The sequence below is a fragment of the Notolabrus celidotus genome, chromosome 24 (assembly GCF_009762535.1).
Source record: "Notolabrus celidotus isolate fNotCel1 chromosome 24, fNotCel1.pri, whole genome shotgun sequence".
Classification (NCBI taxonomy): domain Eukaryota; kingdom Metazoa; phylum Chordata; class Actinopteri; order Labriformes; family Labridae; genus Notolabrus; species Notolabrus celidotus.
Window position 1 is genome coordinate 8502367 of NC_048295.1, and position 12067 is coordinate 8514433.

The window sequence follows — 12067 nt, forward strand, 5'->3', positions numbered from 1 at the left end:
TATCTCAGCAGACTTTCCTGTGGTGTGAGGTTTGTTAAGAGTGATCTCACTTCCCCCATCTCCTCGCAACAGGGGCCACTTTAATTTGAAATCCAAGCTATGAAACATGTTCAATATTTCTGATCAGAAGTCCTGCTGTGTGAGGGTTAAATCAGTAGTGTGTGTGTGTGTTGTCTAAGTTTTGGTGCTGCAGTAAAAGTTGAACCATGCCTGTGATTACAGAGAACCCACAGCAGCATGGAGAGCATGGGAAATCAAGTGCACCAATTACTGCTTAAGAGTCCTTGAGCAATGCACTGAAGTGCCCAAACAGCTTGAGAGGAGCAGCTCGGAGGCCCGGGCAGCTCCCAGGTTTACTGTACACTGCACGCTGAAGCACAGCCTGTGTGCTCAGCTGAAAGGAAAACGTTGCTAAATTATTTCTCATCGCTCCTGAAGAAGCGCACCGCTCCAAGTTTGAAACCTGACAGTTCAGATGTGGATCAGTCCAAGTTTCACAGTCAGTACCATGTGGTGTGAGAGCATGTGAGGGTTCATGGGATTGGTGGACAGGGTGCGTACATCCTCAGAGATTGGCAGATCAGGGAACTGCCAGGGTGTGGTGTGATTGGTTGACATGGAGGGGGGCATGCAGTGACACAGAGCCAGACAGAGCAACCAATGAGATTCAGACATGTGAGCGCGCTTCACATGTTGACATAAGACATGTTCATGAGAATGCAGCAAAGAAAAACAAAAAAGCATTCAGGTTTTATTCTCAGAGGGCGAAACCTTATTACCTCTTATTTTGATTGAGCTAAGAACTAAGAGTGAGTAAATATCTGAAAGGTTACTTTGTATTTGTAGCCTTATTAATATTCATTATGAGGAATTCTCTTATTGTTAAATCCCTCGTGCAGACTCAGAACAACAGCACTCACAAATCATATTGTTAGTTTTGTTAATTGGAGCGACCTAGTTAGTTTATTCTCTTGCAGGCTAGCATCTTAGTATTTCAGTAAACTACTATACTAGCAGAAGGCTTTATATTTAAAGGCATTTCTAAACTGTTTCCTCTCCTAATGCTGAGCTAATTGAGACTTTGTCATTGTTATTTATGTTTTTCTCATGAATTTATGACTCAATTCTTGTAAAATAACAAGTTTATTCTTAAATATATATTTTTTTTTCATATTCTAAATCTGGCATTAACCATCTGTAGATTTAGGATCCATTAGTGAACTTTCTGCTGCAGACTGTGCACCACATTAAAGTCAGATAGGTGTTATTATAAGCTTTATTATAAGTTAGTAACACTTACTATACCTCCTCAGAGAGTCTCATGCTAATCATTATCGAGCAGTATTATGTTGAAGTATTAGTTTAGTATTCTCTGTTAGTACTTGTAGATATGAAAGTCGTGCCTCCTGAAACTCACACTTTGTCTTTTGAAGGGCATGAACTTGCCCTCCACCTCAACCCAGCGCTTGTTGAGATGGAGCTGGCGGGGCTCCACCAGATTGGCGGCTCCAGCCTCTGAGAGCTGATTGGCTAAGCCCTGCACCTCCTTAAGCTCCTCCTTCTTCTTGTCGAACTCTGAGCCAATTTCCTATTGGGCGAAATCAACCAGGAAGTCACTTACTATTGGCTAAGCCCAGGGGGTTGGGGGTAAGCACAGAGAGGCATGTGGATGTTCTTGAATAATACACATTCTCACAGTGACAGTTACACACTTCAAATGATGAGACACGTTCTTTTACCCACTAGCACTTCAACAATGACACGACACGTTGATAAAGAGACAGAAGATCATGTTTGTCAGTCAAACATACACATAGTATTTAAGTTAGATCCCCTCATGTTGTATGTGTCTCTATTTAAATAGTCACACAAAGTGGTGCTTTAATCAGGAGGCGCACAAAGCCTTAAGACTTTATTTACATTATGAAGGAGTACAATCACCGGCTGATTGAATAAATACAGAGGAGTAAGAGCAGTGAGTGAAATGAAGCAAAGACAGACAGACAGACAGACAGACAGACAGACAGACAGACAGACAGACAGACAGACAGACAGACAGACAGACAGACAGACAAACAGACAGGAATCTCAGTAGCAGCAATGACAGGTGAATCTGAGGCGAGCGAGTCGGGCGTCCGCTTAGCGAAAAGTCATAACGACCATCTGAAAGTGAAAGACACACACATGGAGAGTCAGGGTGGAGACAGAGAAACAGGTGGAGGCGCCGTCAAAGCTTTCTACTGGAAGGTGGAGCATCTGTGTGTAGCATTATCATCACTGTTTCAGTACTGTATGTTAAAATCATCTGGTTGCATCACTTAGTGTTGTTACTGTTTTATTGATTAAAGCTCCAGTAAGGAACTTTCTTTGCCTTGATTTTTCGTCTCTCTCTCTACTGATCTCGTTCTGTACACGTGTAAAGATTTCTGACCATAAACCTACTTTCTTATTAATTTATTCTTTTTAACTATTTAAAGGGACAGTGCATATTGATGAACATGTCAACATAGTTTTCATCTGTAGCCCCCGGCAGGTCATAACAAATGATGACACTGTACACACTGTAAATTTAGGCAGAGAAGAAATGAAAGGGGCTTTTTTAAAATGTGCAGTTAATAATGTGGCATAGCCCCTCCCCCCCCAGAAGTTACAGCCATTAAAGGTACAGTACCAAAATCGCCAATCATATTGCTGATGGTCTCGCTTGCTTTTATAGGTCACAAAGAGGTATCACTTTGAATTTAAAAATGTTTTATAACTGGTCAAAAATTCCTCACAGGTGCTTTAAATCCTGTTTTAAAACATCATACAGTTAAATCGTGACCCTACATTCTCTGGTTCCTGACCTCACAGCTTGTGGCCTTCATCAGCATCTAGAGTTTCCTGTTTTGTGTTTAACACAACATTAATAAAATTACTATCAAATCCAATTTACATAATGCTTCAAGGACTAATTTCATTCATATTGCTTGTAATATATTCGACAAATAGCAGCTCTCTACAGTCATATTACTGTATGAATACATATCAGTATGTACATGGGGGTTGTGTGTGTGAGTTTAATGTTTAATATTTAATGTAGGCTTGTACATATTAGTCAATATTTAATGTTTAATGTTTACACGTAGGGATCAAAGAGTCAGATTCCTTGTATGTGTGCACGTTCTTGGCCAATAAAGCCGATTCTGATTCATAGTGTTCATTATCTCTTACAAATCCTGCGTGTGATTTATGATGGTTGTCAAATGCATGAATAAAAATGTTTATTTAGAAACATGCGTATAAATCTGCTGCATTAGAGGCTGCTTTAATCATGTATTAACCATGTCACCGTGCATGAGCTTGCAGCTGTAAAAGTCAGATTTACATTCAGTAAAATATGCGACAGGCCAGAAGACATTCATTATCTGAAGCTATGATCAATAATAGTTATTGATGTGAGTCAATAATGTTTTGTTAATGAGTGATTGATGGAAATGCTACACACAGTCCAGGTTCTCCAGCCTCTTCTCTGCTCTGGGGAGCTGGAGACTTGACACGTGAACTGATCAGGTGTTATTCTCTGAACAGACATGAAGAGGATTTCCTGTAACAAGTACGTCCTCTTTCTCAGAGAAGTGCAAAAGCCTTGACACCAAAGTCTTTGTCTGAAGGGAGGAGGAAAGAAAAGAAAGAGGTTGCTCCGGTGATGTACCAGGAAAATGAAGACAGAGAGAAAGAGATGAAGAGCAGGGAGACGAGGATGACACAGAGACACATTTGACTTAAAAGGAGAAAACATGTGTGTATAGAGATGTGCGTGTGTGTGTGTGTGTGTTGTCACCTTGACCGTCTCTCCCTCGGGCGGGTCGGGCAGTTGGTCCACGCTGCGTTGGATGTCATCCAGCCAGGCCAGCAGGTCATGTGACTTCCTCCTATACTGGTACCACTGGGGAGCAATGGCCATAGCCTTCCTGTTCCTCAGCACGCGCAGGTCCTGCAAACACACACATACACACAAACATCACGGCATGGCAGTGATGTGTCATAGTCATGGTGTGTGTGTGGAGCAGTGTGTGTGTTACCTTGACGGTGGTGTACTTGCTGTTGAGCTGATTGTGTTTCAGTCGGATCAGCTCCCTCTTGTCCTGGTCTGGCGCTCTCTTCTGTAGATTCTCACCTTTCACCAGTAGCTCCTTCACTGCACCTTCTTCATAGTCCTACAAAACACACACACACACACACACACACACACGCACATGTTTAGAAGTGCACACACACATAACATGGATTGGAATCTGTTACTGTCCATGTGTGTTTGTGTGTGAGACCTTGTCCTCCTGGAAGTCCTCCTCCTTCAGGTTTTCACCCTGTTTCACCTCCTCCTCCAGGAGCTCCAGCCAGATCTGTGCTTCACTGTGGTACTGCTCCAGCTCCTTGGCTGATGCTGCCGTCTACACACACACACACACACACACACACACACACACACACACACACACACACACACACACATATACATACACAGATACACACACAAACACAAAAGGCACACAGAAAGAGGAAGAAAGGAAGATCATTAGTGGACAAGAGTAAGTAAATTTAGCCGGAGAGGTAGGCGCAGACTTGGAGAGTTTGAAGTAAATTTAGTGTGAGACTTTGAAGTCTGCTAAGTGAGGGTTTAAAGTACACTTGGAGGGAAAGTTTGAAGTCGATTAAGCGAGACTTTGAAGTAAAATTAGAGTGTTTGTAGTTTATTAAGTGGGAGTTTGAACTTAATTTAGAGAGTTTGGAGAGCGCTTGAGGAATATTTAGGAGGAAAGCAGGATTAAAGTCTGCATCTTTGAGTCAAAACAACAACTGACATGCTGATTCACTCTCATCAGTGTTTGTGTTTCTGGTGCACGAGGATGACTCCTCCCCCTCCCTACCAGTCCAGACGTGATGCGCTGAGCGATGGTGTCGAATCTCTGGTTGAGCCGCTCCACTTTGGGTCCCACCTGCGCCTGGCAGTTCTCCCCTCTGGTGGACATGAGCTCCTGAGCCAGAGACCTCACCTCCTCCATCTTCCCCTTCGTGAGCTCCAGCTCTGCACGCAGCACCTGAAACAAACACACACACAAACACACAGAGTCAGTCAGGAAATCTGTGTGTCCAAAGGTGTCAGGTTGTATCTGATTTAAAGGGTTGAAACAAGTTTGATTCCCCTCTTCTTTGGACTTTGAGGCTTTTTCTTTAATTCATTTTAGATTTGCAGGCTTGATTTATTAATGTCTCTTAAAGAACATTTTCTGTTATTTAAGAAGGAACAAATTTAATGCAACCCAGACTTCAACATTTTGTTCATGTGTAATATTCTTTTTCCATTTTTATAATTATAGCCTAGAGATAAAAATCAAAAAACACACCTCATATTAATATTAGAATATTTGGAGTTACTTTATTTATTTCAAGCTTACCACAAAAAAAGGGAGAATTTTCAGAATATCTTAATTTTTGAGATGCACTAGTTTTGTGAAAAATTGAATAATCACAAGGAATGTGTTGCAATATAAAAGCATTTAAAATCTGCATGTTACAAATTTTAGCTTGAAATATATGGAGGCAAAAAATAGGCTAAATGTTAAGGACCTAAAATCAACTCACACCTCAAAGTGATTTTTTTTCCCACTGAATTAATTCCTTCATTTTTATTTTAAATTAGTTTTTTCTTAATTTTCTTTGATTCAATTTATTTTATTTCAATATTTGGAAAATATTTTATCCCCTTTAAAGTAAATGAAAGTTGCAGAGTGATTTCTGAAATCAAGAATTCAGCTCAAAAAATGCAGCTGCTGAAATGACATTTTAAAATATCCTCAAAAGTAAGTCATTTTTTAAAATGAACCTTTATCTAAATTTTGAAGAATAAAAACACAGTTTCAGGCGTAGATGACAAAATAAATCTGAATGTTCATTGCTCTTCATGTAATCATATCAGTGTTAAATTCCCACTTTGTTTTGTTTTTTCTTTTATGAAATCAGAAAAAATAAGTTATCTATACATTCTACAATAGTTCCTTATGCTGTCTCAATCTCCTCTTTTTCATTTTTATTCCACCCAATTAAAATGTATCAACACTGATGTTTGCAGTGAACCCCCTTACCAAACATTACAAAGTATTTATCCATCGTTCTTTCATTTCAAACTATCTCAAACAACGTTCCTCTGATCTAATCTATAAATAGACTCAGAGATTAAGAGCAGAAACATCAGAGGATTAAACAAACATGTGTTCAAGTAAACATTACCTTCATCACAGCATCGTTCGGTCCTTGGCTGTCTATCTCATCCATCCTTTTCTCCGCTCCGTCGATCCATCCGTTCACTTCCTTTATCTCTCCATCCAACTTCTGCATCTGCCTCTGGTAGTCCTGAAAGAGAGAGAGAGAGGAAGAGAGAGGTATTCATATCATGACTCTGCAAACACTGACACTTCTAATGAGCTATTTTTAGCCGTGTTTATTTGAGTTATTTTTAAATGAACGTTTTTTAAAATTCTGCTTCGTTCTCTGACCAGCAGCAGGTTGAGCCATTCCTCCGCTCTGGACGTCACTGCGATCCAGTTGCAGTGCAGCAGGCTGACTTTGTCATCCACCAGGCCACCGTTGCCCCGCAGCACGGCCTTGAGGGCCTCGGCGAGGTCCACGACGGCCTGGAGCTGCGGCTGACGCTTCTCTGTCTCTGCGTGGATCGACTGCGGCGAAAAAGAAGAAGAAGATTATGTGATTCTGCAGGAGTGTGTGAGGTCTTCAGGGTCATGACATTTCTTTTACTCATACCTGTGCCCACGCCACCTCTGCCTCCAGGTCACTGGGCATCCCGTCCACAGCGGAGCGTCTGGTCAGCTCGGCGTCCGTGGCAGCGAGCCACTCCGTCAGCCCGTTCAGCTCCTTACGCAGCTTCCTCGACAGCTTCAGGCTTTTCTCCAGCTCCAGCTTACTCTCTGTGACCTACAAACACGTTACAAACAGACAACTCTCAGTCTAGATCTCATGGAGGTGGTCTTGTTTGTGATTGTGTTGTCTCTGTGTCCTGACCTGTGACCCCAGCTGGTTGTAGAGGAGCTTGAGGGCGGTCACTCTGTCGTCCATCTCTTTGGGCTGCTCCGTCTGCTGCCTCTGCACAATCTGTCGCCCCGTCTTTATCACCGTCTCCACCTCGCCTTTCACCTCACTCAGCAATTTGTACAACTTCTGTTAGACGCACAAACACACAGAGGGTGTTAACTCTTCATCAACCAATTTGAATGTGACTCTGTAATGCGGTTACCCACCATGCACTGCTCCAGCTGCGACTGCACCACGTCCTGCTCCACGCTCCCGATCTCCAGCAGCCCCACCTGGCTTTTCACCCCGGCCAGGACGCGCTCGCACTCGGCCAGCCGAGCGTCGAAGTTCGCGGGCTTCTGGAAGAGGCGGAACTTTGTCCACACATCCGTGAGCATTTTCTGCGAGGAGCCGGAGAGACGCACGGACACAGTGAAGTGGAATTAAAGCTAAAAATAAAGATGAAGAGTGAAGTAGAAAGTGCCACGAGCAGACTGCAGAGGCAGATCCTGCTTGTTGTGGGTTGTTTGTGTATCCACCTGCTCGGATGTACTCGTTGGCAGGAGATGACTCTAACACTTCTCCTGAGTATATTACACACAGCCGGCTCAACGTGGAGACACTCATTAACTATTTACATCTCCTGCCAATCTGCCAACACGTAACAGAGAAGCTTTGACTGACCGTGTGGACTTTTCTACACAGTGGAGGTATCTTACATTATCTGAGTTTGAAACATTCAAAGAGGAGAAGCAGCAAGAGTTTTGACTTATTAATGAGGACAGGTTGAAGTTTTGCAAACATTTTTTAACTGCAGCTAAGTTTGCCCGCAGCTGCATAAATATAAAACAGCTGCCTGCAAGCACACTGAATGCAACTCCACCATTGACCTCTCAGTTGGGAGTGTTGGGTGTGCTATGCTAGTGGTGGCTGATGTAGCCTGCAGCCTGCAGCCTGCAGCAGAAAGGAGAGGTGGGCTGCAGAGGTCTGGTGAGCTTGATTCTTTTTAACTCCAAAAAGTAAAAATCTCACAAGCCAGAAGTTTGCACGACTTTCCAAAAGAGTTTAGAGGTTTTGCATGCACAGGTTGCACCATATTCCTATACGTGTGTGTTTTTGTTACCTGGGTGAGGTCTATCTGTCCCACGATCCTATTGGACGGATCTTTGTCCAGGTTCTTCTTCCTCATGTCCTCCAGTGTCGTGTCATAGCCGCTCAGCTCTGTCTGGATTTTCTGTCAAACACAAAAACACACTCATAAAAACATGAAACTTTCTACTGATGCCAAATTATTTAAAGAAAGGAACTTTAAATCCACTAAAATATCAGTTTAAGATGAGTTAGTTTTGTGATTGACCACAAAAAACAACAAAGAGTGCATTTAAATGAACAGAGGTGAGTTAATTGAAGGAGGACAGGGAGATTAAATCAATAAAGTTAACATTAATTGATCATGTGCCGCCTCCCTCTTTCCACAAGGGGGCAGGAGGCATCAAGGAGAGAGGAGAAGGTGCCTCAAAGCTTTAAGAACTTACCACCCTCCCTCTCTCCCTCTCTCCCTCTCTCTCTGTTCACTTGGTCTCTGTCAGCCCTCTCTCCTTTTAAATACCAAGCGCCCTGTAATCACATATGCTCATCCACACCACTCTAATCCAATCATTCGCTCATCATCCTGTGTGTGTGTGTGTGTGTGTGAGAGTGTGTGTGTGTGTGTGTGTGTGTGTGTGTGTGTGTGTGTGTGATGGAGGAAAAGAGAGAAGGAATGGAGACGACTTGGAGAAATTAGACGTCAGAGGGAGAGACCAAAAGGCAGAGGCAGCGCGTGTGTGTGTGTGTGTGTGTGTGTGTGTGTGTGTGCGACTGCTGTGTGTGTCCAAAGCTGCTCCAGGCTTAATTAGGACCACAGAGAGAAAAAGAGCATTTCTCTCTCTCTCTCTCTCTCTCTCTCTCTTGAGTTCTTTGGCACACACACACACACACACACACTCACTCACACACACACTCACAGAAGTATATTTCCACTCTCCTTGCTGCCTCCTCTCTCTCTACCTGTCAACACAGCTGTCTCTGTTAATAACTCAATCTGACAAAGCCAGGATTGACAGCGTTTCATGACTCAGCTTAATCCTGAAATCACAGCTGCTCAGCTCAGAACTAAATCTGAAACACTGGGGCCCTTTCATTTTAACGTACACAAACGAGTGCAGCCTGGTTCAGTCTGATAACTGCAGGTTAAGATCGGTCGCTTGTGGTTTGATTTGATATCAAGTCCAATCAGAATCACTGAAATGAAGTCATCTTTTCACAAACTTCTTGGATCTAGTGCCTCAGTGTGGCAGGACTGTCTCTGTTTTCACCTGATCTGTGGATTTACTCTGCTTCTATCTCTGAGTCTCTCTGTGTGTTTTTGGTCTTCTTCCCTGCTGTAGATCAGATTTCCTTTGGGGTAATAATAAAGTGACATGAAGTGAGATTGCCACAGAAACCCTCTCTTACTACACTGTTCTGAAAGTCAGATAAGGCAGGAAGCGTCTGACCGTTCCTGAAAGTGACCACACATTCACAGCCTCCTCACACCGTTCACACCGTGCGTCTCCAGCTGTGTGGAGGCGAGAAAGCAAGCCGGCTCTGAACTTCTCTCTTATTTCTAGGCTTTATAGCAACTTTTTCCTTTCCGCTTTTATGTGAACGAGCGAGTGCAAAACTCAGAATGTCCTCGGGAGAGAAAGTCTTAAAAACCTGGGCTGTTATCTTTGGGTTTGTAGGAAATCACAGCAGAGGACTGCTGGCCTTCCAGGGTTCCAGTGTGGATGTAAACACGTTGTACAAATCACATCCTGCTGCACGGCCTTGCTCTTACATTGCTTTACATCGAGCGGCCATGGGTTCTCTTTTGTGTTGGCTGAGCATGAAGGTGAAAGCAGCTGGAAGAAACCTGGTTGCGCTGTTGCTGTGGATTCACACGCTGAGTCATGCAAACTAACAATGTTGGTGTGTCGTACGTTTGTAGGCTTCTGAAATCCTTTATTTTTATAGAACAAAATGACATCATAAATACTCTCAAACAAGTCTGAAACTCTCTCCTACTTTAGAAGAAGATGTCTTAAATGTGTGTCGGTGTTCTGTTTATTTCTGCACAAAATGCTGGGTCATGATTTAGGTGTAAAGGAAGAAAAAGCACGCCGTTAAGAAGTTTGGCTGCAAAAAGAACACACATGTCTAATCAACTCCTACAAACTGCTTCTAATGGGACTGTTTGTTATTTTGATTTGACCTTTCCTTGATTCATTATTCCACTTCTTCACAAACCTCTGGATTTGTTTAAAGTTCATTTCAGCTGTAAATGGAGGATTAGTCAAAATAAAATAATTGCTTTTGTTGTTGAAATGCAAAGAAGCAAATGAATGCATAAATAAGTGGCTTGTTTTCTGCTGGTTTGGGATTATCAGAGTATTTAGGAGTTGGAAAGGTCTCTGTGAAAGGATTTGTCATGCAGTAAATTAACATAATACGATGTTGCTTGTTAGGAGTCGTTTTCTACCTTTGATTCTTGTAATTCCTCACACACACACTCATCTGATGTTTACCTGCGCCTCCTGCGGGATCTGAACCGCATCAATGTGGTCAGCCAGGTATGCGGTGAGGTGTCGGTCGGTGTTGGCGAGCGAGTCCTGGATCTCCCTCAGCGTCTTGTCGTTCTCCTGGGCCCACCGGACGCTCTTCTCCAGCTCTTTCTGCCTGAGCGCCGCCTGAGGAAGCAGCAAACACACGAGCAAGATGGTGAGTGGAGGGAGGGGGACGCATCAGTTATGTTTACATGAATCTCTAAATCCAGTTTCAGCCGTGGTAGAAAAGAAAAGTCCCACAAACAAAAGCTTGAAAATCTCTTAGAAATCTCTCCTGTGAGATTCAGATTAGATGCATGTGTAAAGAGTCCTCTGGGGGAGCTCAGGATATTTCATTCACAGATTTTCACCTGTTATCTTGTTTACTGGGAGATTTCTGCAGCCAATGTATGAAAAGCCTCTGCTGAATAACATCACTGCCTCTGCACACACAGCCTACTACACTTCACAGGGAGAAAATTAAGCCAAGAGATGAGTCAAAAAATGGGACTGTGACTCATGCAAACCTCTGAACAATCAGGTGTTGAGTGCCTCTTTTTCCCCTTCACCTGCTGCGTGCTGCTGCTGCAAATAGTCACTCCAGCTTTGGAAACGAGACAGCATGTTTGTGTGGTATTTTTATGTCCTTTGTTGGAACAAATGGTGACAGACAGACGAGGGAATTAATTATTTGAGAGGAAAACTAAAACAAATCATTTAATTTAACTTTGTTTAATTGCATAAAGAGTTTAATGGAGAGGGAGGAAAGGTCTTCAGGCTCACAGGGTTGTTAACTGCTCGAGGGCTGACTGTTATTTTGTGCATGTTTAACTTAAATTATATAGTGACACAAAGTTTACTCCTGTTTCCCAAACAGCCACCACAAGAAAATGAAGCCGGCGTGGAAGTACAAATTCCAGCTCAACAAGTGTCCACTAGAGGCTGGCTGCATGCGCGAAGTAAGCTCATCAATTGGATGGAATCAAATAATCCAGTAATTGAAGCTGTGTGCAACTTCTGGATTAGCAGGTTGTAAATAAGAGACATGGTAGAAGTCACGTAGGCTACTGTTTGGCTAATTAAGGGTCTCAGTGGCCTGATTGATGAGTGTCAGACAGTGCACACCATTAGCCCCGCCCCCTTTTAGATTAACCAATGTTTTCCTCTGTGCTCAGACGCAACAATCTGACCTTAATTCCGTTTAATTCTGCATCAGCTAATAAATTTGAGCTCTTCTATCAACAGTTTTTTTGGGCTGCATGTTTGTTGCGGTGCAGCTGCAACGACGCACCGTACGGATGTTGGTAACTGCAAACTTATACTGATTCTGTTCCTTCTAATGTGTTGCCTCTACACTCCCCTGACAGTTCATGTGCACACTGCAACGCCTCTGT

General features: G+C 43.0%; 1 protein-coding gene across 2 annotated transcripts in view; it reads right to left on the reverse strand.

Annotated features, from left to right (window-relative positions):
• The window catches only part of dmd (dystrophin), a 234151-nt gene that overhangs the window by 67081 nt on the left and 155003 nt on the right, over positions 1 to 12067 (reverse strand). For both annotated transcript variants that reach the window (XM_034677504.1, XM_034677505.1), the window contains 12 exons: positions 10656 to 10817; positions 8192 to 8302; positions 7296 to 7469; positions 7060 to 7215; positions 6802 to 6972; positions 6537 to 6716; positions 6271 to 6393; positions 4911 to 5081; positions 4311 to 4433; positions 4065 to 4199; positions 3824 to 3976; positions 1418 to 1588 (listed from right to left, as the gene is read on the reverse strand). In XM_034677504.1, the coding sequence (XP_034533395.1) occupies positions 1418 to 1588; positions 3824 to 3976; positions 4065 to 4199; positions 4311 to 4433; positions 4911 to 5081; positions 6271 to 6393; positions 6537 to 6716; positions 6802 to 6972; positions 7060 to 7215; positions 7296 to 7469; positions 8192 to 8302; positions 10656 to 10817 (1830 nt within the window). The remainder of the gene's footprint in view (positions 1 to 1417; positions 1589 to 3823; positions 3977 to 4064; positions 4200 to 4310; positions 4434 to 4910; positions 5082 to 6270; positions 6394 to 6536; positions 6717 to 6801; positions 6973 to 7059; positions 7216 to 7295; positions 7470 to 8191; positions 8303 to 10655; positions 10818 to 12067) is intronic.